The 13325-nt window shown below is 38.8% G+C and overlaps 1 protein-coding gene across 2 annotated transcripts in view; it reads right to left on the reverse strand.

Moving 5' to 3' along the window:
- Positions 1-5522: 5522 nt before the first annotated feature.
- SERPINB7 (serpin family B member 7) overlaps positions 5523-13325 on the reverse strand; it is a 62709-nt gene continuing 54906 nt past the window's right edge. For both annotated transcript variants that reach the window (XM_077136122.1, XM_077136121.1), the window contains exons 7-8: positions 8990-9136; positions 5523-6651 (exon numbers count right to left, since the gene is read on the reverse strand). In XM_077136122.1, the coding sequence (XP_076992237.1) occupies positions 6253-6651; positions 8990-9136 (546 nt within the window). In that variant the 3' untranslated portion in view covers positions 5523-6252. The remainder of the gene's footprint in view (positions 6652-8989; positions 9137-13325) is intronic.

Below are 13325 nucleotides of genomic sequence, written 5' to 3' on the forward strand. Positions count from 1 at the left end.
GTAATTAGATTATCTCCTTGGAGATGTGATTTGATCAAGAGTGGTTGTTAAACTGGATTAGGTAGAACTGTGTCTCCACCCGTTTGGGTGGATCTTGATTAGTTCACTGGAACCCTATAAAAAAGGAAACATTTTGGAGAAGTAGAGATTAGAGAGAGCAGAGAAGAAAGACATAGCCATGAGAAGCAGAGTCCACCAGCCAGCAACCTTTGGAGATGAAGAAGGAAAATGCCTCCCAGGGAGCTTCATGAAACAGGAAGCCGGGAGAAGAAGCTAGCAGATGATGCCATGTTTGCCATGTGCCCTTCCAGATGAGAGAGGAACCCTGACCGTGTTCATCATGTACCTTTCCAGATGAGAGAGAAACCCTGAACTTCATCAGCCTTCTTGAACCAAGGTGTCTTTCCCTGGATGCCTTAGATTGGAAATTTCTACAGACTTGTTTAATTGGGACATTTTCTTGGCCTTAGAACTGTAAACTAGCAACTTATTAAATTCCCCTTTTAAAAGCCATTCCGCTTCTGGTATATTGCATTCTGGCAGCTAGCAAATTAGAACAAGGTAGGAGGAAGGGGGTATGTCCCTGCTGACTATCCTGGATGGCCATTAAGACCATTTAAAGACACATGTCATTGTGTGTGGTTACCTGGAGCCCTAGTCCCACGGGAATGGCACCCACCTAAGGGTCTGTGGCTCTTGCACTTGGTTTTCTTTGTGCTGCAATGGATGACTTTCATTCAGAATTCCTTAATTTAGGTATATATAGAAAGGTTTTTAAGCCTATGGAATCCATGGATGGGATTCAGGAGATATTTGAATTTCTTAAGATCACATACATAAATGTGTGTACATAGTGCACTTTTCAATACTTTTAAATCTGATTCTCAAAAGGGGCTCTCACTTCCAAAATATAGCTTGCCGCAGCCTTAGTTGGCTGCCCCCACAGTTCAGCCCTTCACATGCTTCTGACATCCCCCGCCCCCAACCCCACTCCAGCTCAGCATTTAAAGGTTGCTAAAGTGAGTCTTGAGAGCCCTCTCTTTACCCCTCATTCTATCTATCCCAGGGTGCTGGCCCGTCAGTCCACCTCCTAAACCTCTCAGCTCCAGCTGCTCTGTCCCTCCCCCAAGGCTTCCCTTCTGGCCCAGGCCACCTTCACCCCCCACAGGTACCCTTGCCCGATTCTCCCCTGTGAACCACACATCAGCAGACACCCGAGAGGGCGATATTCCTTAAAGCTGTTAAAGCTTTGTGTTAACCTTAGACTGAAGGCAAATTCCTTATTCCAGTGTTCAAGGCCCTTGTGGCCAGCTCCCCACTCCCCAGAACCACTGCCCCATTGCCCCTCACCCTATACCTCCTGTGGTCACACGTGCAGCTGTCTAAGCAGCTGCGTGGCTCTCACCTTAGGGCCTCAGAGCATGCTGCTGTCTCCACAGGAACCCTCTTCCCCTCTCCTCCCGCTCCCCCCATTCATTCCTCCATATCCAAACCAAAACATCCCTTCCTCCAAGAAGCCTTCATGACCTTCCACACTACATTAGAAACCCCTGCTCCCTGCTCCCAGAGGCCCTCTACCTTCCTTCATAGCACATAACACACACAGCACATACGATGTGTACAAATTGTGATATTTCTTATTAGCATAATAGTAGAACTCTTAGCCACAAGTGAATTTGGGAAGAAATGTCTCATTTGCAAATGAATTGTTTAAAAATGTTCCAGAAAGAATTTCTGCCCATTTTTTGTTCCATCCACCCTTCCCTTTCCAGTCTGCTCCCTTTTCCTTCTTACCAAGGTATCAATTACAGTGAGGCATAGTATTTTGCTTTTTTTTAATTGCAAAACAGTAATAAAACTCAAACAATTCATAAAGCATTAGTCACTTTGGTTTCCCTGAAGTGTTCTCACATGTTCTACATGGAGGACAATGAGGTTCCTGTTTTGGTTCATGAGGCTCTAGGCAAGGGACAGGGAGGAGGAGGAAGGCAGATCAAAGGCAGGTCTGCAGACACAATTATGTTGTTAGCCTGCCTGTCACCTGTCCTTTAGGTAACCTCTCTGTGGTCTTCTCTTCTTGAAGATGCTGCTGCCGTCTAAGGGAAGGATCATGCTTGTGAAAGTTATTGTAGCCATGGACCGTCACAAATTCTAGGTTCTTCTTTAGGGATAGAAATGAAACAGGATTGAGAGATGCCCACATGCTAAAGACACATGTGCTGCTTGTCTGGTTGATGAGTCGACTCTATTGATCAGTAAAGGATACAGAACATGCTGGGGAGAAATTACAAAGGAAGCAGAATGGAAAGGGAGCTTATACTTGGGAGAGTTATTATTAGGAGAGTCTATACCATTATTATTATTGTTGGTACTATTATTATATAAACACTCAAGGAGTTTACTATTAGGAGAAATGATATCTAGCTAAAGGAGAGATACCTCAACGTGTGCGTGACCCCAGCATAAGGATCCACAGCCATCTGACTATGGATCTGCCTGCAAAGCCTGAGGTCATCAGACACACTCAGATCAATCGGGAGGCCCACCAAGCAAGGGGCAGCACTGTGAGGTGTTGCGACATGAGTCATGTGCTTTTCTGAGCACGGCCAAGGCACAAGGAATGATGGACATCAGGATGATGTCCAAGGCAACAGGCCACCAGGGAAGGGGCACATGTGATCTTGGGCAGTTGCCTAACCTCTGAACCTTACTTTTTTCATGAAATTAGAATAATAATCATAGTAACAAATAACTCCCAATGTACAGGAATGTGGTGAGAATTGAGATGAGGTGTGTGACAGTGTTTTGTAAATAAGAAAGCAGTGATAATGATGATGGAGATGATGAAGATGATATCATAACACTCCTCCTCTCCATTGAAAGATCAGTGTGAAAAGGTTCTTCATGCTCCTTTAGAAATAGAAGAGTCAACAGTGCTCTTTCCCTGACCATGGAGATCTTGCCTTAAATAGGCTTTTCCAGGTGACTCACAGAACACCAATGTCGCCAAGCAGCCACTGTTGCAAGTGGGAATGAGAACTGGCACCGGTTCCTGAATCTGGCCTCAGTGTCTGCATTTGCACTTGCTGTTTAATTTTGTCCTTTTCTTAGGACCTTATGGAAATTATTCCTTTAAAATGAGAGCGGGATACCTGCCATATGCAGACCTTGACCTTAAAGAATTTAAAACGTAGAGACACACCAACACTCGCCTACACACACACACGTGTAGCACACAAGCAAAATGTAGCAAGAAATTTGAGCACAGGTCTCTTAAAGAATACACAATGTATTATATGAGTCCAATCAAGTCGCAGTCTCCACAAAGAATGTAAATGTCATCAGGTTCCTGAACAAGAGTGGCCATCATCAAGCAAAGACAGGAGAGAACATGATAGTCAAAGGGGACAGACCAAACAATATAAAATGGTGGATTTGGGTTTCAGATAGTACAGGGTGCCTAGAGGTTAGAGTGCTTCATGGATAGTGGTGAAACTGAACAGAAGGGAGGTAAGGGTAAAGTTATGGAAGGTTGTGGATGCTCTGTGAGAGAGATCAGACTCCATCTCGAGGTAGTGAGAAAGGAGATTATGCAATCTGTGTTTTAGGAAAATAACCGGCATTTGCAGAAGAAAACACAAAAGGGCATCTTCATAGCTTTGGGTTTAAATGTAGGAGGGGAACGAAGAGTCACAAGGGGCAAGCAGACGGAATATGAGACCCACCTAGAGAACTAAGACAACCTAAAGAAGGGCAGTGTTAGTGGAAAGAAGAAAAGAGGAGATAACCATGGACACTTCAGTGGTAAGACCAAAGAACAGTCTGGATGTGAAAAAGAGGGAGAATAAAAAGACAGCATTGTAATTTTGAACCTGAGATTTTAGACAATATTAGGTCCTGAAACAAAAGTGGGTGGCCAAGATAGTACAGCATGCTCAAGGAGGAAGGTGATGTGTTTGAACTTGGGTAGGTTCAGTTTAACTGTAGGGCATTTAGGTGGATTTGTTCAGGAGCCAATTGTGGATTTGAATGAAGTTAAACAACAGATGGGTGTCATGACTATTGAAGCCATGCAACTGAATGGGATCATATACAGAGAGAATTTTGAGTAAGAGAAGAGCTTTGGATGGACTTACGATTATTAAGAAGGTGAAGAAATGTGACCCTGAGGTAAAAAACATCATCAAATGTGTAAAAAGAAATCCTTTACAAGATCAGTGACTTGGCCTAATATTATAGTGGTCCCTGGGTTCTTACCTTTTTCCTGAATCACACTCTTGGGTCTAATGGCTATATTCATTTGAGAAACATATTGAGTGCCTGCTATAGGTCACGTGTTGTACAAGGGACTGTAGGGATACAAAAATTAATAATGTGTGGATGTTGCCATAAGAGGCAGGAAGCCCAGTGTTAATAGAGGAATTGAACAGCTGTTAACTTTGCTACCGTTTGGTCTCCTGTTTACTGACCATGTTCAGTAGAAAACATCAATGCTGCCACAGCTGCCATAGGTTCAAGAGATGTTTCAAGCTTATGAAAGTTGCACCAACACTAAGCCTAGATCATGGCTGGATAAATACAGCCCTTCTCTGCAGGAGTGGGAAGGTGAGCTTGTGGGCAGGACCAACTGACCAATGTTGTAGGGAAAGCTTGTATTCAGTGGTCCTTTACTATCCTGACTTTCATTCTGTCTAATGGTCACTTCAAACCTCAGTGGCTTTGAGCCCTACCAAGGCTGCCCAGAGCACTCAGTAGAGAAGAATGTCCACACTTCTGAATGACCAGACCACCATCAGAATGTGTTCTCCATATCCCACTCCCTGTGGGATAGATTATTTTTGAATGACAATAGATGGGAACAAGGTTAATCAGGAAAACAAAATCAATCTCTCCCAAACAACATAAGACCACAGACCAGTAAAGTATACCTTCTAGAAAGGTCCCTGAAAGACATGACAGTTATATCAGGTGTGGCATGTCATTGGTTTACATATTTTGGTCAGGGCACTTCTATATCTTTCAGATCATGTTGTATTTATTCATTCATACCATATTCATGGATTTTGCAATATTTGTTGAAAATTATATGTCTGCAAGAACCCCAGGGCCATGCTTTGGACTACTTCACCTACAAGGTAGGCCAATTTAGCTAGTGCCTGTTCATGTCACAGTCTTTTGTGATGAAGACACAATAAATAGCTGCTGTTGTTAATAAAATCCTATAAATCTGTACTGTAAAATTACTTATGCTTTTTATAAATATTCATACACACAAATCTAAAGTGCTTTTCCCTTGTGGATTCAAGTCCTACTGTTTAAAATAAGCTCACTAGCCTACATAAGTATCTTTAAACATAACTTCAAGATTCAATAAATTAGCATCATTGAAGCAAATCAGATCTATATTTGAAAAGCATTCTTTCTTTTCATTATTTCCTTGCATTCACCTAGAAAATTAAAAAAAGGACTGAAAGTCTCACTTTAATCAGAGGAGAACAACCACGCTGTACAAGTATGTTGTATTTCTTTATTCTGATAAATAGAGAAAAAATTTATAAACTATGCAGCATTTGAAATAATATAACTGCCAACCATTAAAAGACATTTGATATTTGAAAAACTATGTACATAGTAAGTCCATATCAAGGAAAGGTCAAAGGATGTCAACTTGATATTATGAATGAAAGATTTTGGTTGACCCCAATTTCAACTTCCTGTTTTTTAGCATCTTTCAATATACTCTGATTTCAAATCGGATGTGTTAGAGTCAAATCCAATGTTTTTGTAGGTCACAGCAAGGAAAATTATCCTACAATTTATTTCCAGCAGCTGGGCTTACTTCCTAGATCATTTACAGTGATACTAGAGTATCTGTGATAACTATAGAGTTGCAAAAAGAGATTCAGGGGCAGCATGTCATTTCCAGAGGCGCTCTCCACAGCTCCCAGATGTCATGCACACACAGATGTATATATGGATCAGCAGAAAGTGGCAGATGTAAGTGTAGGAAGTAATACAATGAAATTAGGTATGGGCGAGGCATGTACTGGGAGAAATGCTCGGAGCAGGTATCAGGACAATCAACTAAATGTCTGAGATGGGTCAATTCACCAATAGCATCTGTTCACCAATTATAGGGGGAAATAAAGTCAAAGGAAGCACCACGCATTCCCAGTCAAACCCAAATCTATTCATTCATTTGTGGTGGTTCCTTAATGTGGCAGGACTATGGGGTAGCCACCAACTGGAGTTTCAAGGGCAAGAGACTTTACCACTAAACAAGATGATGTCACCCTTCCTGATGACAAACAGGAAGGGGTGATCGGCTATGAATACCGCAGACTCAGGGAGCATCTTCTCTACCACATTGGTTCCCGTGGTAGCCGTGGCCTCTGTGCCCTCCTCTGTAACCTCTATGTATGACTTGTGCATGAGGTTTGACAAATACAGACGGCCTCCAGCAGCTATACCAGAGAGATCTGCTTTGGATTCATCAAAGATATCTCTTAGGCCCAGAGCTTTTAAATAGTGTTTGATTTCATAATTTTTCTCTATCTTGAATTGAGGGAGAAACACCTCAACATGCTGAGAGGTCATTTTTCTTGGATTGGTCCAGTCCATGAGGTTCTGAAAGGTCAGTTTCTTTTCGATCTGTAGGAAGAAAATTAAAAGACAATTTAGAATTAGATGATTAAAAACAGGTGAATCCACAACTACAAAGATAATAGGTTTTCCATAATTTTCTTCACCAACCCCTCTGGATATTTGTGTTTAAGCATGCGAATGGATCCTGGGGAGTCAGGGGACATGATGACCAGAGTTCAAATACTTTTTTAGCAAATATAACTTTTAATTTGATCTGCTCTGGCAAATGTGACTTACTTGTCTTTCAGCATGTTTTCTGTTCTCTAGCCACAAATGAATATGGATATAGCCAAAGTGGAAGAGTAGACAGGTGAAGAATTAGGGAAACAGATTGTCAAGGAGCAAGGAGTTCATTTAAATCTGTGTCTCCTAACCATTTCCCCATTGTGAAAGGCAAAGACAGCTTGCAGGAATAAACCAAAAGAACCACAGGTGGCCTGAGGCAAGGCACCCAGAGCTCTGGCCCCGAGGGTTTGGGTGATCCATAGCTCCCAGCACAGTCACCCACACCGCCTGGGAGGCATAGCTCCAGATCCACTCCCCTCCTCCACAGATGAGGCAACAAAAGCTCAAGAAAATGCAGAGGAATTTGCCCAGGCTGTACAGCCAGGACACTTAGTGGCACAGCTGAGGGCCTACCTTTCTCTCCCCAACACCACTCCAAGTGATTTGAAATTCAAGTCCACCAATTCAAACAAACTGAGGATTGGCCATGGATCATCCAGATAATTTATAACGGGAAGGTTTTTCATGAACAATGTTTACAAATCATGTAGCTATACGGACATTCCTACTCAAATTCAGACTCACTTGAATCCTAAACAGCTTTTCATATTAAACATTCTTATCTTCCTATCAAGGACCTACATTTATACAATCAAATTTAATCTCATTTAAATTTTTGTGTCGAACGTTTCCAGTTTGTAGTTAATCTGTAATATTTTCTATTTTGAGTTTCATACTAGTATGAACATACATTATTAGGTCAATCTATTATAGAATAGACATATCAGTTAGTAAGTGCAAGTACACATCCTTAGGTAATCTAGTGTTTGTTTCATCGAGTGGTTTTGTAGCTTATTTGAAATTAAAATAATTGATGTGAGCTAAAATCTGATTGTCATAAAGATGACCAATAATTTTCATATAAGGATCCATATTTTATATTGTCCACACTTCAGATTTAACAATGCCAAGCTTATAATTATTTTTGTGTCCAAAAATTTGTTAAAATTAAACTGGACATAAGTCATTATAATAATTCCATGGTCTTTTTCTATGCAAAAACCTTTTTTCCGAAGTTTTTAAATAGTGTATTTAAATCATAGGAAAAGATCAGTAGAAATAATGCCTCTGGGTAGGAGCATCAATTTTTTTATATTCTTTTTACTTTCAAATTATTTTACAGTAAGCTTTCATTATTTTCATATCAAAACAAAACATACTGAAAACTGTAGCTGTAACTTTGTAGGGTAACTCATTTTCTGTATGTGTTTGTGTGTGTGTGTACTTGCACTTACTAACTTATGAATACACACATATTTGTATATATATTACTATTAGATAAATTGATTTAATTCCATAAGCCTCCTTTCCCTACTTCATTTGGCTACTGTGAGGCTCAAAAACAGTAAAATAAATGAAGCATATATCCCAGACCGTGGCCCATAGTTGGTGCCCAGTAAACTATGTTCTATTATTCATTTTTGTTAGGAGTTCAGAGAAAGAAGATGAGCTATAGGCTTTTGGCAGAGCAAGTTACAGACTCAACTTTCCCCTAATTCAGGAAAAGAAGAGTAAAGGCCAAAGGAAGCGCAGGATCTGAGATTTAGTAATGGCTCCCGGTCGCCTTTGCACTCACTTTGCTGATCTGTTGCTCCTCCCGCATCAGGACAACCCCTACCTTCTGCTCCTTCTGCATCAGGACAACCCCTACCTTCTGCTTTACTTTAGAGACACAGAAGCAGACTGAGACCCTACATTTTAATTCTCAAAGGCCCAAGACTCCAAAAATCCATCATATTGCACCTGCCTAAAGATGCTATCAAACTTTCGATAATACATTAAAGACCATTTTCAAGGCCAATGCTGAGAAGTCCGACGCTCATGCCTCTTAAGAGGGCCCAAATTTTAAAGATTAAAATTATGCTAAGTGGAGGTAAGTCATTCTCAACCTCTAGAATGGTGTCTGTCACATGGTAGGTACTCCTTAAATATTTGTGTGATAAATGAACAATAAAGTCTCTAATATTTCAACAACCTGAAATCCTAAAGGATGAAAGCACAATCAACAATATCCCAAATGTCTTCTTCCCCAATAGGAAAAATGGCAGTAGTAATTCACCTGGGATGGCTCACTCTCAGGCAGCAGAATGTACATGCTTATGCCACCATGGTATTTAAGTTCGAGAATCTGCATGGCTGGCTCTTTAATGATGGACAATTTGAACATCCTTTCTTGATGCATCATGCGGACTGCTTTCCCAGGACACTGAAAGCCAAGCCACAAATAAATATTTATAATCCCACCACATTTCACTTACTGACCAGATATCATCAGAACAGCGCCTGATACTTTGCTTTGGGTTTTTTGCTGTTTTTCTTTTCCAAAAGCAGTTTTATTGAGACATATTCACTGTACCATACAATCCATCTGAAGTGTACGATTAATGGCTCTTAGTATAATCACAGTTTTGCATTCTTCACCACAATCAATTTTAGAATATTTTCATTTCTCTGAAAAGAAAAACCCCATATCCCTTAGCAGTCACCTCTCAATTTCTCTATCCTTCCCCAGCCTTATATAACCCACTAATCTATTTTGTCTCTATAGATTTATTTATATTTACATTTTATATAAATGGATCATACAATATAAAGTACTTCATGTCTGCTTTTTTCACTCAACATGATGTTTTTGTTTTGTTTCCAATTTTGTTTTTTTTTTTCGGGGGGGTGCTTTGTCCGGAAATCAAACCCGGGTCTCCCGCATGAAAGGCGAGCATTCTACCACTGACCCACCCGTGCACCCTCCGATTTTATTTTAATTAGAAAAGTTGTAAGTTTACAGAAAAAGTCATGTAAAAAGTAGAGCATCTCCATATTTGCCCCTACTGTTGACATTTCCCATTAGTGTGGTACCTTTGTCAAAAATCAATGAGAGAATATTTAAATAGTACTATTAGGTGTATTTTTCCCGTGTACCATCTACTATTAGCACCTTGTATTAGTTTCATACATTCATCATAATTTATGAAAGAATATTCTTATGCTGTTAATCCCAGCCCATCATCACAAGAGGGTTCACTGTGTTAGACAGTCCCATGTTTTATCTTCTGACTTTCATTCTATAATGTACATGACCCAAAACATTGCCTTTCAATCACATTCACACACATAATTCAGTACTGTCAATTCCACTTGCTATCATGTGCTACCATCACCTCCATCCGTTTCCAAACCTTTATAGCCAACATAAATAGAAATTCTATACAAATTAAGCACCTGCTCCCCATTCTGTTCCCCCAATCCATCTCCTGGAAACCTATATTCTAGATTCTAACTACAAGTTTGCTTATTATAACTAGTTCATATCAATGAGATTATACAATATATAATCTTTGGTGCCTGGCTTATTTCACTCAGCATAATGTCCTCAAGGTTCACCCATGTTGTCACATGCATTATTTATGACTAGATAATATTCTTCATAAGTATATGCCATATTTTGTTTATCCCTTCACCTGTTGATGGACATTTGGGTTGCTTCTATCTTTTGGAAATTATGAATAATGTTATTATGAACATAAGTTTGTAAATATCCATTCTAATTCCTGCTTTCAATTCTTTTGGGTATATACCCAGTAGGGGGATTGCCAAGTCATATGGTAACTTTATTTTTAGCTTCCTGAGGAACCATTAAACTGCATTCCACAGCGAATGCACCATTTTAAAGTCCCACCAGCAGTGAATGAGTGTTTCTATTTCTCCACATCCTCTCTAGCACTTGTAATTTTCTTTTTTTTTTAATATTAGTAATAGCCATTCTAGTGACTTGGAAATGATTATTTCACTGTGGCTTTGATTTGTATTTCCCTAATAGCTAGTGATGTTGAGCATCTTCTCATGTGCTTTTTAGCCGTTTACATATCCTCTTTGGAAAAAATGTCTATTCAAGGCTTTTGCCCAATTTTTAATTGAGCTGTGTATCTTTTCACTGTTGAGTTACAGGACTTTATATATTCTGGATATTAAACCCATATTGGATATGTGGTTTCCAAATATTTTCTTCCAAATGCCTGACTTTTTGTTCAGTAGGTACTGTAGGTTTTTCCTGACATGCTCCCAACAACAGTCATATCAGTGTATAATTTAGTGATAAAAGCACAGACTCTGAGCTTGACTTCTTGAGTTTAAAACTTTCCAGCTGTGTGTCCTTGGGCAAGTTAGTTCACCTCTGTGCCTCCATTTCCTCATCTATTTAATGGGGGTGACTATAGTCCTTATTACATGAGATTGTCAAGAGGATTATTTGAGTCAATGTATCTATCACTTAGAACACAGACTTCTTTTAGTGTTTTATCAGAAAATGTTTATACAATAAGTAACAAATATTTTTTCAATAGAATTAAAATTAAAAATGAATGTTACACATTTTTCTCTTATCAGAAACAAAGTATAGAACAGTATTATTAAATTACACAATTTAAGAATGAGGTCTTGTAAAAAAAATATTGCATAATACTGGACAATATCCCCTAAATTAATGGGAGAAACACAGTATAACAAAACACAGATGACAAAACAAGATTCAAATCTTGTGGACTTAAAAACACCATGAAGTATAATAAACCATCCTTTTCCTAATAGATATTATGTAAGGTTACCCTTGTTGACAAGGAGTCCAAACCTCAGAAGGAACAGTCTCGTAGCAATGAAGGAGAAACTGTCCCGTAACTATCCAGACAGATGAGCTGAATTGAGCCTGGTACTTAATGGGGCTCCACATGTCCCGGTGACATCTCATTTCCAATGGGCAGGGAAAGAATCACACAGTTGAGAGGAAACCTGAATTTAGACTATTTAGCAAAGGTGATTTTACCAATTTTTAAGGTGATAGAACCACAATTGACATCAGTAAAAAAGTCCATAGCGTGTTATGTTATAAAGCATATATTATAGTTTTAAGAGGTATGTGAACTAACAGGAAGAGAATTCAAAATAATGGTGTTATGTAGTAAAAACTTTTTTCAAATAAAACTTCTTTAGAAGAAAATCTGAAGGAGACAGGCACGCTTTGTCTTCATTGAGGAACTGAGTCAACAACTATCATCCACTGTAAAACACAATCTACTGGAAGGCAGAGTTGAAGGAAAGAGTGAAAAAAAATACTTGCATCCCAACCCTGTCTTCATTGTTATGCCCAGCCACTAAAATCCTAGTACTGCCTAATGCACTTCATATTATAATTATACAGATAATATCTCCATTGAACAGAGTTATGTTTTATTAGGAGTTATTATGCTTTATTACCTTTTCATATATAATTTTTAAAACATTTCTGCATCTATCTCTTTATTCTTACAGATACCTACATAATAAACTGGCTTGTCAGATCTGCCCTCCATGCCACCTGCCAGACATAAGCCCATGCTGCCAAGTATAATGTGCTTCCTTGCCACAGATCCACTCTGAGCTCAGTCTCTTCTCATGTCTACCAAAGGCTCTTCATACCTGAAGATGCAATATGCCTAGGTAGACCTTTATTTCCCATCTCCTCATTCACTCGGTAATCTTTCAATTCGTCAGTTCTCTGCACTCTGTCTCTAAAACCTCTGATGTGAAAAACTTTGAAGGAGCATTTCAATGGAATTTTCCAATAGAAAAATAAAATTTAAATTTAAAGTTAAATCTGAATTTTCCTGCCTCAACATGAAGCTCTAATTGATTGAAAGAAATTATAGAGGTTAATAAATTGGATCACTTTATTTTACATCTGAGAATTGGGAGGTCCATAGTGGTTAAGTTGCCTTGACTAAGTAAAGATCCTATGTAGCAAAGTAAGAAACCCAACATGGTATTTCTCTCTTTGATGTTTCTAATATGCTGAGAGTATTACATGCAAATTATACAATAAACAAGAATATATATTTTATGAAGTTTGGCAATAAAATGTTTTAGATCTAAAGCAGAACTAAATGATAAAACATAGATAAGCTATCCTTGGCAACACAAAACTTTACTAACATAAATTTTTCCTTTATTAAAGGAAATAAATACTTTGAGGAAAAATAATTGCTGTTAAATTATCTAATTGTAGACCCCACAGTTAGATTCATGGAAAATAAAAGGTAGGATTTTGTCCTATTTGCTACTTTTAGGACTTTAAACTAGACTATCTTAAAATAAATGCGTACTTTAGTACTTCCTTCAATTTTTAACAACTTTTAAGAAATGTCAATTTATGGGACTGCTTTAGCTGTGTTTCACAACTGGCATTAGCATTAAAATACAAAGTTTAGATGGACCTAGAGAACATTATGCTGAGTGAGTCTAGCCAAAAACTAAAGGACAAATACTGTATGGTCCCACTGATGTGAACCGACATTCGAGAATCAGCTTGGAATATATCATTGGTAACAGAGACCAGCAGCAGTTAGAAACAGGGTAAGATAATGGGT

The sequence above is a fragment of the Tamandua tetradactyla genome, chromosome 18 (genome assembly GCF_023851605.1).
Source record: "Tamandua tetradactyla isolate mTamTet1 chromosome 18, mTamTet1.pri, whole genome shotgun sequence".
Classification (NCBI taxonomy): domain Eukaryota; kingdom Metazoa; phylum Chordata; class Mammalia; order Pilosa; family Myrmecophagidae; genus Tamandua; species Tamandua tetradactyla.